At 39.2% G+C, this 20202-nt stretch overlaps 1 protein-coding gene across 9 annotated transcripts in view; it reads right to left on the reverse strand.

The window, feature by feature from the left end:
• CHD8 (chromodomain helicase DNA binding protein 8) overlaps positions 1-20202 on the reverse strand; it is a 62389-nt gene that overhangs the window by 26664 nt on the left and 15523 nt on the right. For 4 of the 9 annotated variants that reach the window (XM_082736892.1, XM_082736891.1, XM_082736893.1 and 1 more), the window contains exons 2-9: positions 15062-15109; positions 12821-13183; positions 11714-12099; positions 10263-10377; positions 3278-3460; positions 3129-3197; positions 2719-2774; positions 2130-2247 (exon numbers count right to left, since the gene is read on the reverse strand). In XM_082736892.1, coding sequence (XP_082593018.1) covers positions 2130-2247; positions 2719-2774; positions 3129-3197; positions 3278-3460; positions 10263-10377; positions 11714-12099; positions 12821-13183; positions 15062-15067 — 1296 coding nt within the window. In that variant the 5' untranslated portion in view covers positions 15068-15109. Of the gene's footprint in view, positions 1-2129; positions 2248-2718; positions 2775-3128; positions 3198-3277; positions 3461-10262; positions 10378-11713; positions 12100-12820; positions 13184-14051; positions 15110-20202 lie in introns of all 9 variants that reach the window. The other 5 variants (XM_082736888.1, XM_082736889.1, XM_082736886.1 and 2 more) reach the window with 2 other exon arrangements.

Here is a 20202-nt window from a genome sequence, read left to right on the forward strand (position 1 = left end):
TCAATTCTAATCTATCCATTCTATCCACTTGAAACCATTCTACTTTTAAGCCATGATATTTCCTATTTAGAAATCTTCAACTGCTTTCTTACTGCTCTTCATACTTTCATGCTTACTCTTCTTCAATCTATTCTCCAAAGTCTAGGTGATCTTTTAAAAGTGATCACTGGATTATGTCTTTGACCTGTTTGAAACAATGTATTGATTTTCCTTTGCACTTAGAATAAAAACAAAATTAAAACCAGACTGCTTAAAAGGTCTGTATGCACTGCTTGCCTAAATTTCGGATCTCAGTTTGGGCCATTCACTCTTTTTTGTTCAACTGTACCTTGTTTTCAGTGCCTCACCCTGTCTCAGGGCCTTCATATATGCTAATGCCCATGCCAGCAATATTATTTACATGGATTCATAGCCTTGTTCTTATTCATAATTCAATTCTCAGGTAAGTCTTCCCTAATTATCCAAAGTAGGTGTTTCCTCCCCCTCCCCTTATGGCTCCTTGTGCTCTTTCTTTTCTGGCACTTAACACAATTAGAATTATTTTTTAATATTTCTCTCTCCCCAATTAGACGGTGAGCTGTATGGTAACACAGTCCATTTTGTTCTCCATAAAAACTAACACATGATAAATGATGAATAAATGAATGACTGATTTGGTTAAATGGCCTACCTATATATGAAGATTTAATTGGCATATGAGTTAGTAGAGACTGGTTCAAGAGTCACAAATTGTACATCTAATATCGGCTGGAATGGTATTACAGTTTCATTGTACATTTCACAAATTATGTTTTAAAAGAACATAGATGAAAAAACACAACCCAATTATTACTTTCATATAAAAAGAAATTATAAAACTACATGGTCCTACTTGCCCTCTCCAGGTGATGAGAAATAGTTAATTTATTTGCAAACCTGGTGATCAAGTTAGCTTTATCATATATATTCAGGCAGAACTGAGGGGTTTTTTGCTAAAACTATGCATTTAGTTCCTTCCTTCAATCTTTCTTACTAGAACTTTTTCCCTTTAGCTCTAAGAAGCTTTGAAAAAGAATCTGTCTTCTCAAGGCACGCAGTTCTATATATATGCTAAAGATGACAAACCCCAATTCAGCAAAGGCATATATATATACACAAAGCTTTCAAAGCAAAATGGACAGTTAAACTATGGCTCAAAAGACCCTTAATGCATACTCCAGTGTTTACCAGTAGTTAAGAACGGTTATGGGAGGGGTGCCTGGGTGGCTCAGTGGGTTAAAGCCTCTGTCTTCGGCTCGGGCTGTGATCCCGAGGTCCTGGGATCGAGCCCCACATTGGGCTCTCTGCTCCACGGAGAGACTGCTTCCTCCTCTCTCTCCCTGCCTGCCTCTCTGCCTACTTGTGATCTCTGTCTGTCAAATAAATAAATGGAATCTTAAAAAAAAAGAAAAAAGGGACCCTTAATGCATACTCCAGTGTTTATCCAGTAGTTAAGAACAGTTATGGGAGGGGCGGAGGGGTGGCTCAGTGGGTTAAAGCCTCTGCCTTCGGCTCAGGTCATGATCTCAGGGTCCTGGGATCGAGCCCCCGCATCGGGCTCTCTGCTCAGCGGAGAGCCTGCTTCCCTTCCTCTCTCTCTCTCTGCCTGTCTCTCTGCCTGCTTGTGATCTCTGTCTGTCGAATAAATAAATAAATAATCTTAAAAAAAAAAAAAAGGAATGGTTATGGGAAATTAAATCTCCTATATCACCATTTCTTGTTACAGTGGATTAGAAATTTTAGAAAATAAATGTTCTTTCCTAATGAAACGGTTGCTTATGCCTACAGAAACCATCAACGGCTACAGATTGACATTAGAAGAAGAATGCCTCAAGTGGATGAGAGGTCAGTTTAAAATCCATCTTGAAAATACTTCATGAATACTGAGTAAGTCAATACCAAAACATCCTACAAACTTATAAAAAGACCTAATTTAGACCTAGTAAAACAAAGCATGGGGCAACTAAATTAGGAAAGTCCAATGATCAAAATTAAGACTTCATACCCATGTACACAAAACAAATATGTCTTAAGTAATCAGTCAAGACTGATAACCCCAATAATTTTTGCTTCTGTGAAATAAACGATAGGCAATACCTATTCCTAATTACCTCATGGAAGAAGTGTCTCATCTGAGCCATTTTGGTTTTGAAGCGCTTTAGTTTTTGATGGATCCTTTTATCCTTCTCTAGTTGGGAGATGGTAGCCCATTCACAGTGTAGATAGGAGCTGAAGGGGATGGAAATAGCTGGTCATGCTGTGAGAAAGGGTAGGCTAGATTTGGGGATAAGCCAGAAGCAGGCACAATGGTAAGTGCTTCTTAAGACTGATTTTGCACACAAACACCTGGTCTGGGGCAGGCTTGAAAGTTCACATTTCTAACGAGCACCCAAATGATGCTAATTCTGCTGGTCCACTGACCAGTCTGAGTAGAAAGGTCTTAATGTTAAATTAAGGTATAGAGAATCACAAGGGATTTTATCAGGAACCACCCTTACCCCACCTTCCTGTTGGGAAACAGGAAGAGAAACGCAATTCCCAAACTCCTCTCTGAATAGACATTTTCCTCCAAAGAAAACAACAACTTGGGCTAGGAGACTATTAAAAAGGGACACATTCCCACCCAGGATGGACTATACAGGAGAACTTTTTACAACCCTGTGGGTTTAGGGTGAAAAGCTTTTTGCACAGATCACATACTAGTTCTTGTACTTGACAAAGAATTCTTCTGCCTCAGTATACTGTCCAGAAGGAAGCTGAGAAGAAAGAAATCATAGTTATTAATAACCTTATTTGTCAAAGAAAGAAGCTTTAATTTTCACTACTCATGGTAGAGCTTCATACCAATGCTCCTAGAGTGTATTAGTGACTGAGGGATTAAAGAACTAATCTAGTACTCCAATACAAGAGATCTGACAGCTGGAAAAAATAAGTCTATCCATCTTAAACAGAAAACCAAAAGAAGAGGCAATAAGACAGTTCCTATTTTCTAGGTAACTTCCCTCCACCATAACTATACTTTACTAATATATCCTGGCATCCAAAGGTGTTTATTAAATAGAGCCTGTGAATGCAGCATTATGGGTTGACATGAAGGGTTAAGGCCTTACCTCCTTCTTCACAATCCGCATAGAAAGCACTTTGTCTACTATGGCTGCATCTTCTTCACTGGGATTCTCCTGTAGCAAAAAATGCAGTTAGTCAACAGAGACTGTGAGGAGCAGGACAACCTCTCATATTGCTTAAGTTCTCAGCTTACCACAAAGAACTGCATGGAAGGCAAAGTCTCGCCATCTGGTTCCTGCACGGGTTCAGGGAGGATAGGCTCAGTTTTTATTGGACCAGTTACATCCACTTCTTCTTCTTCTTCATCATCTGTGATCTTTATATCCAGATCCTCTGTATATTTTTTTCGCTTAACTTGGCGGTTTGAGCGTCTTTTCTGTAGCGGAAAGAATGGTTAAAATAACTATGTAGATATATCAAAGAGAAAAACCTTTAAAACTATTTGCCTATAGTCATATATTTATTTTACTCCAAAATCCCTACGAAAAACCAAGCCAAAAAGATAAAGAGCTTATTTACAAAATTATGTGGTATCAAACCATATTCTTTATGTACCAAATACAAATTAATTTGCCAAACTGTTTTTTCAAAGAACCAGAATCCACCTGAAAGTAACCTGGATACTACTGCCAAGAAACTCTGGTAAAATGAAGGGTACAATGTGCTTTCTATAAGGAGCAACCCTGAAGTGCCAAGGTGCAAGAATGTTTTGTTACTAATTTTGCTTTCTGTTTTAGTTCTAAGGTTTTTTTGTTTTAATAAATAGAATCATACTATATGATGATTACAGCATTGTTCTGCTACTTACCATTTTTTTTTTTTTTTTAAATGAGTGGCAGTACAGGCAGAGGGAGAAGCAGGCTTCCCGCCAAGCAAGGAGCCTGATGTAGGACTCGATATCAGGACGCTGGGATCATGACCCGAGCCGAAGGCAGCTGCCCAACCAACTGAGCCACCCAGGCGTCCCTGCTACTTACCTTTTTGTTAACAGTACTTTTTAGGGGAGTTTTCCGCATCAATACATTTTAGAATTACGTTATTCTTTCAAGTGGTTGAAAAAACACTTTTGTAATATTTTATTTATTTTGGAGACAGAGTGTGCATGCACATTGCACACAGACCTGTGGGAGGGAAAAAGTGCCAAGCAGACTCCACACTGAGCATAGAGCTGGACTTGGGGCTCAATCTCAAAACCCTGAGATGACAACCTGAGCTGAAACCGAGAGTCAGATGCTCAACTGACTGAGCCACCCAGGCACCCCGAGTAAAATATTTTTTAATTAAGTAATTTAAGTAATACTTTGTAGTTCATGATAAAAAGTTGGGAAGGATAGAAAGATAAAATTATTTTTCAGGGGTGCCTGGGTGGCTCAGCGGGTTAAAGCCTCTGCCTTCGGCTCAGGTCATGTTCCCAGGGTGCTGGAATCAAGCCCCACATTGGGCTCTCTGCTCGGCAGGGAGCCTGCTTCCTCCGCTCTCTCTCTCTGCCTGCCTCTGCCTACTTGTGATCTCTGTCTGTCAAATAAATAAATAATTATTTTTTAAAAAAAGATTATTTTTCAATCATGATTATATCTCTGAAAAACCCAAACAAATTAAATGAATTATTATTAGACACAGAACTACAGAAATTAAGCAAACTTCCCTGGCATAAAATCAATTTTTAAAACTATCATTCTTATGTAAACTGAGCCATAAAACATAATGAAAGGAAAGATTCGAGGCACTGGGTGGCTCAGTTAAGCATCTGCCTTTGGCTCAGGTCATGATCTCAGGGTCCTGGGTTTGAGCTCTGCACTGGGTACCCTGCTCAGAGGAGAGCCTGCTTCTACCCCTCCCTCTGCTGTTCCCCCTCCTTGTGCTCTGTCAAATAAATAAATAAAATCTTTAAAAAGAAAGAAAGAATTCTACATAAAAAAACAAAAAGATTACTTATCTAAAAAATTAAAGTTAGTAAGAAATATGTAAAATCTATATGAAAAAAACTTTAAAACACTCCAGGAGGCCTTAAAGAGAACTTGAATAATAAAATAATAATAATAAAATAATAAATAAAATTAAAAATAATAAAATACAATGTCCTACAATAAGACTTAATTCTAATTATATGCATTACATAAAAATGACAAAATAAAGTTAACAGAACTTTTTATTTAGATAAGCTGATTCAAAAAGTCAAAGAGAGAAATAAACACTAAAGAATAACCAGGAAAACCAGGAAAAGTGTGCTTGGCCTTACCAGATATTAAGGACACAAAAGAGCTATACCAATTAACAAAGGTTGGAACCTCTCTAAGAAAAGATAAACAGGTCAATGAAATAATGTCCAAATACAGACTAAAATACTAGGTGGATATAGAACATGATAAAAATAGCACTTCTAATCGGTGAGGGAAAAGTAGATTATTCTATAAATGGGACTGGAAACAAATGGCTAGCTATTTAGAGGTTGAAAGAAACTAAATTACATAAAAATAAAGGATTTCCAAAATCTTTTTACAAATCTTTTTTTTTTTAATAGATTTTATTTATTTTATTTGACAGAGAGAGAGATCACAAGTAGGCAGAGAGGCAGGCAGAGACAGAGGGGGAAGCAGGCTCCCTGCTGAGCAGAGAGCCCGATGCGGGACTCGATCCCAGGACACTGAGATCATGACCTGAGCCGAAGGCAGTGGCTTAATCCACTGAGCCACCCAGGTGCCCCTCTTTTTACAAATCTTAGAAAGGGGATGCCTGGGTGGCTTAGTCGGTTAAGTCTGACTTTGGCTCAGGTCATGATCCCAGGGTCCTAGGATTAAGTCCCACATCAGGTTCCTTGCTCAGTGGGGAATCCTGCTTCTCCCTCTGCCTGCTTCTCCCCCTGCTTGTGTTTTCTCTCTCTCTCTCTCTCTCTGACAAATAAATAAATAAAATCTTTTTTAAAAAATCTTAAAAAGATGTAACATTTCTAAAAGAAAGTGTGGAAGAATTTTTTATAATCTGGCAGTAGGAAATACATTTCTAATAAATTGATCAATTTTACCTTGCAAAAAAATTTGAGATATATACATATTATAACGAAGTTGAGAAAAATAATAAACTGATGGGGAAAACACCAAATACTCCATTTCCTAAGCACAGAGTTCTTTTGAGTAACTAAGAAAAAGATCCATAACAGAGCAGAAAGATGGGCAAATACGATAAATAGACAGTTAGTAGGAAAAAAACACAAATGGCTTTAAATGTAAAAAGATGCTCACACTCATAATAAATTATAACTGATACCTAAATTGAGATATCTTTTTTCTTTTTTTGCACCTACCTAACAGACTGGTAAAAAGCAGCAAGTCTGATCAAATACTGAAATAGGAACTTGCACATACATTGTTGGTTAGACTACACATGGGCATAACCTCTATAAAAGAAAATCTGACAATACCCTTTGGTCTAGAAATTTCACTTCAAAGTTACTACCCTACGAATAAATCTGCACATATATACAAATCTTTGTAGCATTACTTGTAATAGTAGAAGACCAGAGAAAAATCTTAATGCCCATCAATAGGGAACTAGTTAAACAAATTATAGTATAATCAAAATATGGAATACTACAGAAGAGTATTCAAAAAGAATGGGTAGTTGACAAAACCAAATACTGAAGATGTGGAACTGGAACTGTCATTACTGGTGCAAGTATAAAATGACACAATCACTTTGGAAGTTGACAGATTCTTACAGAGTTATAATGTTTATTTATGTAACTACTATGGTCTAGCAATCCTATTCCTTAGGTAGGAGAAATGAAAACCCATGTCCAAGAAGTAATAAAACTGTTCACTGCAGCCTTACTCATAATAGCTCCAAAATGGAAACAACCCAAATGTCCTTCAACAGATTTGTGGGGTTTTTAAAATTATTTTTTTTTTAAAGATTTTATTTATTTATTTGACAGAGAGAAATCACAAGTAGGCAGAGAGGCAGGCAGAGAGAGAGAGAGGAGGAAGCAGGCTTCCTGCTGAGCAGAGAGCCCGATTCGGGACTCGATCCCAGGACTCTGAGATCATGACCTGAGCTGAAGGCAGCGGCTTAACCACTGAGCCACCCAGGCGCCCTAAAATTATTTTTAATAGTTGTTTGTTTTTTCATAAATCTACACCCAATGTGGGGGTTCAATTCATGATCCCAAGATCAAGAGTCACATACTCTACTGACTTAGCCTGCCAGGCACCCTTCTACTTTGTTGTTTTTAATTGCCACGCAGTATTCTATGGTTCAGATTTTCAGAATTTTATTAACTATTTCTCCTCTATGGACAATGAATTTTTGGACATTTCTGCTATTACAAATACTGCTGAAATACATATGCATCATTACATACTTTTGAAAGTTTCCTTCGTGCATAATCATTGAGTCCAAAGTCACTGACATTTTAAATTTTGTTACATATTGAAATACTGACTAGCTAGAAAGATTGTCTCAATACTCCCATCACTGTGTGAAAAGCACCTTTTCCTGAACTCCACTGCCAACAATGGCATTACCACTTATGGGCTGAATTATAAACCTCTAAGTTTTTTGTGGTTTTTTTTTTTTAATTTTACTTATTTATTTGAGAGAGAGAGTAAGCAAGCGAGCAAGAGAGAGTGTGAGCATAAGCAGGGGGAGGGGAAGAGGAAGAGGGATAAGCAGACTCCGCCAAGCAGGGAGCCCAACATTGGGCTTGATCCAAGAACTCTATGATCATGACCTGAGCCAAAGGCAGACAATTAACTGAGTTAAAAAAATGCCCCAATCCCCCAAAATTCTTATGTTGAAACCCTAATCCCTAGTACCTCAGAATGTGGCTGTATTTGGAGAAAGAGTTTTAGAGAGACGATTAAGATAAAATGAGGCTGGTAGAGTGAGCCCTAAGCCCTAATTCAACTTGAATGGCATAATTACAAGAGGAAATGTGGACACACAAAAAGACACCAGGATATATACACTGAGAAAAGACCATGTAAGGACATAGTAAGAAAGCAGCCTTCTGCAAACCAAAGAGAAAGATCTCAGAGGTAACCAAACCTGCTGACTCCTTGATCTTGGACTTCAGAACTATGAGAAGATCAGTTTTTGCTGTTTAAGCCACACGGTCTGTGGTATTTTATTATGGCAACCCTAGCAAACTAATACACCACCTTTTAAAATTTGTATTTTTGTTATTACAAAGACTTGCCTTCAGTTTGTCTTCTAATTATTTAACACATACTTTACCTGACCCTTTATTTTATTTAACATACATATACATAACTCTTCCTATGCTGTCTTACCATGAGCTAAGCACTGTCCTAATTGCTTTATAAATGCTTCCAGTCAATTCTCCTACCCACCCATTTGGTAGGCATTATTATCTGCATTTTAGAGATAAGGAAATTGGGTCACCAAGAGGTTAAATAGACTTGCCTGAAGTGACGATGTTAGTAAGTAGTAAAGATAAGAACCAAGGAATTCTTGCTGCAGAATTTATGCTCTTAATGACTATGTTATTTGTAGAATTTTGTTACATGTGCATAATTTTTACATTGTCAAATTAATCTATCTTTCCTTTTATGACTTCTGAAAACCCCCTTAGAAAGAGAGAATTATTTATAAATACTTGAGAATGGAGCACCTGGGTGACTCAGTGAGTTAAAGCCTCTCCCTTCAGTTCAGGTCATGATCCCAGGGTCCTGGGATCGAGCCCCACATCGGGCTCTTTGCTCAACAGGGAGCCTGCTTTCCCCTCTTTCTCTGCTTCCCTCTCTATATACTTGTGATCTCTGTCTGTGAAATAAGTAAATAAAATCTTTAAAAAAAACCTGAGAATTATTTAAAAAACTCATCCATGTTTTACAATAAGTTCATGATTTCAAGTTTTACCTTTGGACTTCAATTAAACTAGTATTTGTTTAAAAAGTGACACAAGAGGGACACCTGGGTGGCTCAGTTGGTTAAGCAGCTGCCTTTGGCTCAGGTCATGATCCCAGCGTCCTGGGATCGAGTCCCACATCGGGCTCCTTGCTCCGCAGGGAGCCTGCTTCTCCCTCTTACTCTGCCTTCCACTCTGCCTGTGCTCGCTCTCGCTCTCTCTCTCTCTCTGACAAATAAATAAATAAAATCTTAAAAAAAAAAAAAAAAGTGACACAAGAAATCTGGTTTTACTTTTTTCATACATGGGTAGCCAGTTGTCCTAACATAATTTATTAAATATTCTTTCTTTTCATTGATTTAAAATGGCATTTTAATTCATATTCTAAATCCTCATAACCATTTGAATCTATTTCCAGACTCTATTATCTTTATTAATGTTATTTCTTCTCTAATTCCACACTCCTAGTAATCATTATTTCATACTATATCTAATGTTTGTTAAGTCAAATTTCTGTCTCATTTTCCTTTTCGATTTTATCTTGGCTAGTCTCTAATGTTAATTTCCCCAGAAAAACCCAAGTATCAGTTTGCCAACGTAATGAGTGTATCAAGAAAGAGGGAATGCATTTCTGAGTATTAATAACAATAGCAGCACTTAAGGTTTGTTTAGTACAAGCCTCCATTTACCAAGGAAAAATTCAGACACAGTAGCTAAGAAAATTGGCCAGGCCCATAGTATTACTCAGAAGTACCATGGGTCTCCCAAATCTTAATACCAGATTCTGTGTATGGTTGGAAACCAGAGACAAAGATGATACTGTAAAGCAACAATCAGAGACAGAGGACCAAACTTCTTCTGGTCCAGCTTCTTTTATTCTCTTCCAGTGTTTCTCACCTTAAAAAGGTAGGAAAAACCATTGTGCCTAAGCACCCAGTTCACAGAGTCAGAACCCTAAAGTGTAGAAAAGGTAAGGCAAAGGAATAGATGAACAGTTCTAAGAGAAACCAAAGTACTGACATAGTCATAACAACCATGAAGCATAATTTCATAGCTGCTTAGTTTCTGAAACACTGGAATTCAGAAAATGACTACTGCTTTTGTATAGTATGGTAATATACTTTTTGCCTAAAAAATAAAAATTTTAAAAGACACAACCATGACCAGGTCCCACCTCTTTTACCTTTTAGGCCTACCTCTCTTTTAGAAAAATTCTTGAAATATGCACAGGGTTAAAGTCTCTTTTATCTATTCCTGGTTTGCCTGTCAGAATTAAACTTGATTTTTCTAAGTTCTTTCAGAATCCCTTTACCTGAATGCTGCTTTCTTCATCTTCCCGGGGTGACTGGGCAGGCATGACTTCTACATCTGAATTATCAGATGAGGTATTACGCTTTCTCTTCTTACCCACCACAGGAGTGATGGTGCTAAAAAGGAAAAACCAAATTCATTTGCAGTGAGGGTCAAATTCATTTAGGAGAAGAAAAATATAATTAATCTAAACCATCATATATGAAACTTCCTAACAGCAGTGTCTAGCTCTTCAGTCAGTACGACACATCGTTAGGGAGTAAGGTGTTTGAAAATAGAAGATATTCGGGTTCCTAAGCCACTGGCTGGCCTTTACAACCAGATGTGACTAATCCTTTCTACTACTATACTCACAAATACCTGAAGGAAAGTGGCGTAAGACAACAGAATCCTGGCCCAAGAACTACAAGGCCTCACTTTAGTTCCAGTTCTGTCATTAGCTGCACATTAGGTCCCTTTTTTGTAATATAAACACTGATGAAAATACCCAGCCTGACAATTGCTGAGGATTAACTAAGACCGGCGATATGAAATTTTTTTTAAGCTAAAAAATCCTCTCCAATTATAAACCATTATTAAAATTCCACCACAAAGCCTGAAGAATCCTAAGGGGTAGAAGCCAGGGAACAAGGAGTGAAGCTACAAGACACGGAAGGGAAAGAGAAGATGATTGTGGTAAGCCCTGGTTCTGCCGACACTCCTTTAAGCTGACAATGGTTGCTAAAATCTTCTCTAGTTCAGATGAGATTCAAGAACAGGGCAGCTATACCTAGTAGGTATAGGATAGTGAGAAATCTCTTCCACACTACGGTGATACAAAATCACAAAGACATATAAAAACAGTCAACTTTTAATCCTAACCCCCAATTCAACAATTAGTTATCTTTCCTGTGCCTTGTTGCTTCTCTTTCAAAATATGCTAATTTGCACATTTCTGTTTAACAAATCATATAAGCATTGAGACAAAGAAAAGAAAGGCCTTTCTATCTTGTCACAGATAGATCACTTTGAACTATGTGTATAGCTGCTAAATACAAGCAGATCCTAGGGGTGCCTGGGTGGCACAGCCAGTTTAATGTCTGACTCTTGGTTTCAATTCAGGTCCTGATCTCAGCGTCATGAGATCAAGCCCGTTATCACTCTCTGCACCAAGAACAGAGTTTGCTTGAGACTCTCTCTCTCTGTGTCTCTCCCCTACTCTCACTCTCAAATAAATAAATAAATCTTTAAAAAAAAAAAAAAAAAGTAGTTCCTCTAATACTGATTTATTTTTTTAAGTTTTATTTTCCTAAGTAATCTCTACACCCAATGTGGGGGCTCAAACTTAACAACCCTGAGATCAAGAGTCACATGCTCTATCGACTCAGCCAGCCAGGCACCCCTTACTACTAATTTAAAAACAAGTGCACTTCCCTCAAATGTCCCAACCAATTAGCAAAGGGTTGTACTCACTTCAGCTTACTCTTGCCCTTAGTTTTAGAGGTACCAGATGTTTTGCTCTTCTTTGGCTTTTCTTCCTTGAGCCTCTCCCCACTGCTCTTTTTCCTGCGTTTCTTCTCACCTTCTTCTTCAGGCCGAACACTGGGCAATTCATCCTCATTTAGGACCCGAGGTATATTCTGCTCACCCCGGGCACGGGCCCTAGCAATAGCTTCTGCTACAATCCGATTGGCTTTCTCTTGCTTCTTCTGGTGCTCCAGCCTGCGATTTTCTTCCATTCCTATCTTGCCCCCAGTATGAGGAGCAGAGCTTGCTGGTGAAGACAAAGCTGCCACTTCACTGGCACTTAGAACTTTAACTACGGAGAGCCCAGAAGAGGCCCCTTGGGAAGAGCCAGCCTACAGAAATAAAGACACTAAAATTTCAATATGTTTGTAGCTAAATGGCCTAAATAAAATCTAGCTCTAAAGCAGATAGGATGGAAACTTTCCATCTCTAATTCCTTAAGAATCAGATTCGGAACAACTCTTACCGAACTTGGACATATTAGGGGGGAAAAAGTGTTTTGTTCTGGTGGTTTTTTTTGTTTTTGTTTTTGTTTTTTTTTTAAGTTGAAAGGGGATAAGAAAAGGCAAGAATTGTGCCAAAGCAAACTTCAATATCCTTTACCATGCTCCTAATGTCAATACACATCTCCATTATTGTATGACTAATCCTGATCTCTAGGCCAAAAGTAAATAAAATCAAATTCTACTCTTGGTGTACCTTTATCCCAGTAGGGGGTGGGGGGTGGGGTGGGAGGAGTGATAATCACTTGACCTGTTTAGGACAACTTCTTTATCTTCCAAATGAAAGAATACTGTCAATCACTTCTACTCCACAACAATATCAGGAAAAAGATTGTAAATGAAACAGCTTGAAGACAAATATTAGATAAATCACCTCTTATCCCAAACCTCACAGTGACCCTCAAATCTCTTCATATAATTAACCAAAGTCTCCACAGTAAAAGAAATAAAAGCCTGCGTTTCAGTTCCAAGGCATGACTCCAAGGACCCCACACTCAACAATGAGTGGTTGCTGAAGGGGACAACAGGGGGCTACCTGTGGAGGTCTCACCTGCGGCTGCAGCACGACCTTCAGTGGTACTGAAAGTCTTTGTCCTGGGCTTTGTCCGGGCCCCATTATCTGAGCCTGCTGCACAGAGGAGAGAGTCACTGGCTGGGTTGAGGGCGGCTGCGGTTGTGATGCTGGCGGCTGTGGTACAATCTGGATTTTCTGCTGTGGCTGTTGCACCTGCAGCTGGATAGTTACTACTTTGGCGGGCTGCCCCTGAGCATTCTTGGCTTGGGTCAGGGCTGCCAGCTGGTTGCCCTGTAACACTATCTTGCCTGGTAGACTCCCTAGAACGACATGCCGGTGTCCTTGGGGACCTCCAGACTGAGGCTGCTGGAGGACCAGGGTGATGCGTTTTGATTCACCCTAGAGTGAAGAAAGGAAATTGCAAGAGGTGCAACATTAAAGAATGATATACTCTTAAGTATTTACACCAGTGTTCCTCATCCTAGAACCATCAAAACTCAGAGTCCGAAGACACAGTATAATTTATTTTTTTCGTCCTCTTATCTGTCCTGATTGAGTTTTCTCTGTAACACCTCTGCCCAGTGGGTTATCAGGCCTATTTTTCACAAACTCCTGATGGAAGGCTATCTTCTAAGGTAGTCATTCCATTTTCTGGCAGTCTATTAGAACAAAAGTCTTTATAATCCACCTCCTCATAGCTTCTTTCCATTGGTCCTACTTATTTTAATACCATCCCCTCCCCCACAAACTCTTTTGGCCCTTTATTCAGAGGCTAGAACCTCTACTCTCTTACAATAAAAACTAGCCTTTTCACTGGATAAAGGAGGACAATCTCAGTAATAAGAACAGGGAAAATATACACATAGCTTCAGTAAGTCTTGCAAATATAAATAAATAATGACTGTTCCCATAGCATCCAGTATTTCTCATAAAGCTTTGTATCATACAGTATTGTGAGTTCTTGTTTACTGTCTGCCTTCCTGGCAGATCGTGAGCTCTGTAAGGACAGGGACTGTGTCTGTCTTGTTCAAGACCAGCTAGGCACAGTGTAAACATGTAATAAGAGCTCAAAAAAATATGTCAACATTAACTGCTTCCACCTGGTAAGTAGCAAGTATGTGGCTGTCAATGCTAACTGATTTTTTAAAGAAGCATAGGTAGAATTTAAACAGGATTTCCTAGAGATAGGTCTCATGTGCTCTCTTCTCACACAGTTGCTGGGCCCTCTACTAAACCAAAATTCACCTCCCCCTTTCACTCAAGTCACCTGAGTAGGTGTAGAGGTCAGTGTAACTGCAGGCTTCAGTGGGGGCCCTGTGGCCCCAGGGTTTCCAGCAGGAGCTGAACCCTTAACTGGTTGTAGGACCAGCTGCTTTACTGGTCGGCTGGGCTGGACAATGCGCTGAACAGCAGCCTGGTTCCCAGGGACCTTGGCGGCCAACACTGTATTACCAGAGACAATGGAAACACCTGGTCGAAGGGGAGTGCCGGTTAGCACTTTGGTAAAAGTAACTTTTCCACCATTGGCTGTGCCAGCCACCAGGGGCTGAGCTGTGCTGGTGATACCTTGGGCCTGAATTTGTGCCACATGGGCACCAGTGACTGAGGAGCTTGGTGGGGCCTTAAGGATAACAATCTTAGGGGCTGACTGAGGCGGTTGTCCTCCAGTACTACTGGAGGAGACAGCTGTGGCAGAGACACCCATGAAAGGATTCCCTTGGCTCAGGATCTCCTGGCTCTTGGAGACCTGCAAAAGTCCTGATGTTGGCGTCGGTGTCTGTAAGACAGGTTGGGCTGGCTGCTCCTGGCTGACGGGCTGAGTGGTATAATCATGCAAAGTTAAGGATTCTGGAGCTGGAGCTGTCGATTCTTTGGGAAGTTCTGTGGGGGCTGTCTCATCTGGTGGGGGGACCAGGTCACTTGCTGATGAATTCCCCACATCACCACCTCCACCATCCTGGTTCATCTGATCCAAGGAGTCCAGAGAGCTTGGTAGTCCAAGGGCTTCCTCAATGGGGTCTTGTGTGACCTGGTTGAAGCTGTCATCAGTCAGAGAGTCCAGGCCAAATAAATTTGGGTCATCAAACAAATCCATGATGGGGTCTGCCATCTTGGGAAAGCAATGGAGGGTACTTCACCAAGGTCTAGGGAGGGAAGGGGAGGGGGGGTACTGGCTCTCCCCTCCCCTCCCCTATTAAGAAAAAAATGTACACAATGGAAGAGGACTACTCTTCAGGTAAAGAGGCAAGAAACAAGTGCATGTCAGATTGTCCTGACCTTCATGGAGCAAGATGGCTAGGTCTTCAGAGGAAGATGGTGAAACTCCTGTTGTGAGAAGACAAATGGAAAATAAGCAAAATTGGTGACCTCAAGGAAAACTTCTCCTTCTTAGGAACTACCTTAATATCAACTGGCATCAAAATAATAAGAGAAAACGGAAATGTGAGGTAATCTGAGGACAGAGACACAGCAGAAAGAACACCCACATTTTTGCTTTAACCTAAAACTATAAAAGAAATAAACCAAACTCTTTTTTGGGCTCTTAAACACCTACACACTTTGAAGTTTCTGTCTGTCAAGATCTCTTGGCTGTCTCTGTCCATTTCTTTCTACAATTATCATTCTTAGGTAGAGATCAGGAGTATAGCATTCACTCACTTTATTTCAGGTTAAGTTGACAGAATTTAACAATATGCCAGTAGCATTTCAATGACTGTAGATAAAGGTTTCTGAAATATATTGCATTTCATAAATTTCCCTTGTATTTTAGATGCTTTCACTTACTACTGGCAAAAAATAACCACTTTTAATCAAACTCACAGTACAACCTTGCTACACTTTTTTTTTTTTTTAAGATTTTATTGATTTATTTGAGAGAGACAGAGAGCAGGAGAACATGAGAGATTGAATGAGGGGAGGGGCAGAAGGAGAAGCAGACTCCCGGTGGAGTAGGGAGCCCGATGTGGGACTCCCTTCCAGAACCCTGGGATCAAGACCTGAGCCAAGGGCAGATTGCTTAACAGACTGAGCCACCCAAATGCCCAATCTTGCTACATTTTCAGTGTGATTTTACCCAGAAGTTCCCAAACTTTATTCTAGCTAACATATCAATCTATATATACTATTTCTGTTAACTCCCTTCCCCCTTTCTCATATTTGAGATCAAAAACATCCTTTGCAAGAAATTCAAAGAACTGTACATTTTAGGGGTGCCTGGGTGGCTCAGTCGGTTAAACATTTGCCTTGGGATCAGGGCATGGTCCCGGGATCCTGGGATTGAGCCCCACATTGGGCTCCCTTCTCAGTAGGAAGTCTGCTTCTCCCTCTCACTCCCCTTGCTTGTAATCCCTTTCTCACTATCTGTCAAATAAATAAACAAAATCTTAAAAAAAAAAGACTTGTACATTTTAGTTCCACTTATATTCCCAACTTTTTCTCTCATCATTTCCTATATATAACCTACATTCCAGGCCAACTAGACTATACAGTTCCCCTAATGTGATTCCTATCTGCATGACTTTGCCTATTATGCTGTAGCTTCTGCTTAGAACGTACCCTCCCCCACTCCCAAGCATCTCTCCCAGCTGAAATCTTTCCTACCCTTTCAAAGGTCTTCCTTTTATTCCAAAAGGTGAGCTCTGAAACTCTGCCCCTTTCACAGCAAAGCAATTTGTGATGACTTGGTCCTTTCACCTTCCTTAAAATACTCACAGTGTTGTCTGCACCTTATTTAAAACACTTGTACTTAATATTTTACTAAAATGACCGGTCTCATGTCCATATTCTCTGAAGGCCCAAATGGTTCCTTTGTGCAAATTATAAAAAGCTGCCTGCTCCTTAAGATGCTTGTCTGCCATCTACTGGAAAACTGCCATACTAAACATATTATCAATGATGATAATGAATATGTGCAATGCACACTCTGCACAACCCTGCATGGTGGTCCAGTTGCTCTTTCCCCAAGAGACAAAAAGTTCTTGGATGGTAGGAACCATATCTTAGTTATGTGTGGATCCCCAAAAGAACCAGGAGGGTATCACACACACAGGAGATACCAAAAAAAAAACTTAATGAATTAATATATTTGGCTGCAGTATATGGAATGAACCATTCAGACCTTTTAAAAACTAAATGGTATCTCTGATTTTAAGATGAGACAGTAACTTCCCATCTTGAAAAACTGTCCTACAAATAACTGAAAATACATTTACGAAATCTACATCTGAAGATGTAAGTTCGTGAAAATGTTGGAAAAAGGAAAAACTAAAACAAGGAATTAGGAGTACACCACCATATAACTAAACTATATGAAAATATGAAAGTTCTCTGTATATGATGTCTATACTAGACCATTCAGGAAAGCCTTGGTTGATAAGACCTTTTCTCTTAACTTTTAGAAGACACCGGAAGACATTTGTCAGTGACAGAATATAGACTTTACTGAAGACTTTTCCATAAAACCCACAAACTACTTTTCCCTTCCTCAACTTATCCCAGGTACCCTTATAAAACAATAAAATGTGGGTAAATGGCCCAGAAACTCAGATTTAAAGAGAACAGACTGATCAGTAGTTGGCACAACAAAATTACAAAGTACATTTGGCCGCTCTACCAATATTAAACAAGATCTTCCTTGTTTTGGTAAATACATCCTTCACATCTCCCCCAGAATCCCTATCGCTTCCCACTTTTGGCCAAACTATTCCACCAGCTCATTCCAGCTTCTCCTAATACTTGCCCCAAAGTTGCTCCAAATGACAATGAGAAAAGTTTTATGTATTTCTTGATTCAACAAAAATCTACTCAATAATTTTATGAATTTCCTCAACACTACCATCAGCTTTTTTCTAGCTATGCCCTACTTGGCTACTTATTATCTTTCATCTGTTCACTGTCACAGAAGTTACATTAAACAGATCTAATTAGGTGTCATACAAAAACTACAATAAATGTTTCCTCTAACTAGAAGTTTATGCTAATAGTTTATAACCTGTCTCTTCTTCCATGAGGCAGGAAGGATTTTCTCCTTTCCACTATTCCTTGCTATTTATTCTTTTCTTCCATAGCAGCCTGATCTCAGACAGAAATCTCACTTTTCTCATGGGAGAAACAAGGCTAACAGTTTCTGAAATATTTCCTTACCCTCAAAACAACTCAAGAGTAAGTTTTTAGTGGCACCCGAGTGGCTCAGTTGTTAAGCATCTGCCTTCGGCTCAGGTCATGATCCCAGGGTCCTGGGTTTGAGACCCATGTCAGGCTCCCTGCTCAGCAGGAAGCCTGCTTCTCCCTCTCCCATTCCCCCTGTTAGTGTTCTCTCTCTTGCTGTCTCTCTATCTCTCTCTGTCAAATAAATAAATAAGATCTTTTTTAAAAGAGAGAGAAAGAGAGAGTTAAGTTTTTAAAGGTCAATCAATACATTTATCATTTATCTCCCTTCCCAATTTTGGGGCCAAATTTCTACTTCCCCAGTTCAGTCTGGACCTCATAATTTAAAAACATCACCACTGATTTAATGCCACACCACGTTTCACCACTTCTCAGTCCCCTCACATCAACTCACCTCTACTGATCTAATTCATTTTGTACATATTTTTTAATCCTAGTCTCCTGATTCTTTTCTAATTTCCATGTTTAAGTTGTCTTTGATTCTCAAAGATGAAACCTTCTTCCATCATACCTCTAACTTTCTTCAACTCTCCTTCCATTCCTACTATGTGGGTCATCCTGGCTATCTGCACATCTGGCCTATTCTACCAAGCTCATCTATCCCATGAATTATCTTTCTATGGTTCAATTGCTGGTAGCAACAATAAACAAATGTTAAACGGCATCTGAGGAGCTCAGTTGGTTAAGTGTCTGCCCTCAGCTCAGGTCATGATCTTGGGGGTCCTGGGATCAAGCCCACATCCAGCTCCTTGCTCAGGGGGAGTGCTCTGCTTCTTTCTCTTCCCCCTCTGCTACTCTCCCCCCAGAACCCCTTGGCTTGTGCTCTCTCAAATAAAGAAAATCTTAAAGAATAAACAAATAGATGTTAAGCTTTCAAATATATGAAGCACTTAAATATCCCTAAGTAAAACCATTGCCTAAAGAAGTCATACCAGACTTCTTTCATATTGAGAATGAAAAGCCAGTCATGGCCTACCATTGCCCCAAAAAGAAATGCACATAAATGCTCAAAAGGAACGACAGAGTTTGAGAATTGCACATATTCACTTTCCATAATTTTAAACTCATGACAGAAACCTTAGGGGAACTGGGCAGAAGTGAAACATACCAGCGGGTTAAGGTTAGAATCCAAGGCCACCTATCTATAATCTCCGTGTAACAAGCCAGTTAATGTTAAACAATTTATGTTAACAGCCTTTCATCTCACCTTCTTTTAAAGGGAGAAGTATTCCTTCTCCATGAAGTAAGTATAAACTAATGTTCTACAGATTTACCACCTTTGATATATTTCCTTTTTTTTTTTTTAAGAAATCTGTAAAATCCCAACTCTTCTATTTTTATTTTACCAGTCTCCCTTCCCTTGCCCATTTCAATAACAATACGTCTGTAAAGGACTTCGTTTTCATTCTACTCTATACCTTCCGTTGCAATCTCCCCATACCTTTCAGCAAAGTAGTGATTCTCAACCAGGGGATGAAAAATATGTGTAGTTTGAAAGTGCATACTCAATGTCATAATTTTATATTTATCAAATGGAAAAGGAAGAACACATCTCACTATTTCAGGTATTTATAGTCAATAAAACTAAACAAAATCTTCCTGGCCAGTGAGGATCTATAAAACACAACAGGGGGGAAGGGGTGGAGAAGCATGCCTGGTTTTGAAGGGTTATCAAGATCTCTATGGTAGGATAAGATTTCTTACAATCTCTCAAAAGGGAGTTTATCATAGTTTATTGTTTATGATGGATAAGAAACACTGCAACAGAGATTAGTCCAGCTGTCCAATAAATGAAATTATATAAACTGAACTACAGACATCCATTTTCCAGACTTCTCTGTACTGTTAATCCTCTTAGAAGATAATGAACTAACGCCATATTGACAAATACTTTTTTTTTGGTAATAGGCACTTCCAGAAAATACCACCCATGCCCACTTAACCTCTAACTGCTCAAAGATTCAGAAAACAACAAACTATTTTACTTCAAAGTATGAATCTTGTTATTGGAAACTGTATCCTTTCAAGAGGCTCAGCTGAAGACAGACATAAACACATGTTATTGAAACACACGATGGTCAGAAGCAGCTTAATCTAAATAAGAAATCCCTTGAAAATAAAATAATCAGAAGGCCTAAAATGAAAATGATTAACATAATTTTTAAAAAGAAGAATTTAAAAGCTGTACCATAGAGACATCTGTAAGACCCAAAGAGCCTCAAATCTTATAAAGAAATGGGAAGTAAACATCC

The sequence above is a fragment of the Mustela nivalis genome, assembly GCF_964662115.1.
Source record: "Mustela nivalis genome assembly, chromosome: 6".
Taxonomy (NCBI): domain Eukaryota; kingdom Metazoa; phylum Chordata; class Mammalia; order Carnivora; family Mustelidae; genus Mustela; species Mustela nivalis.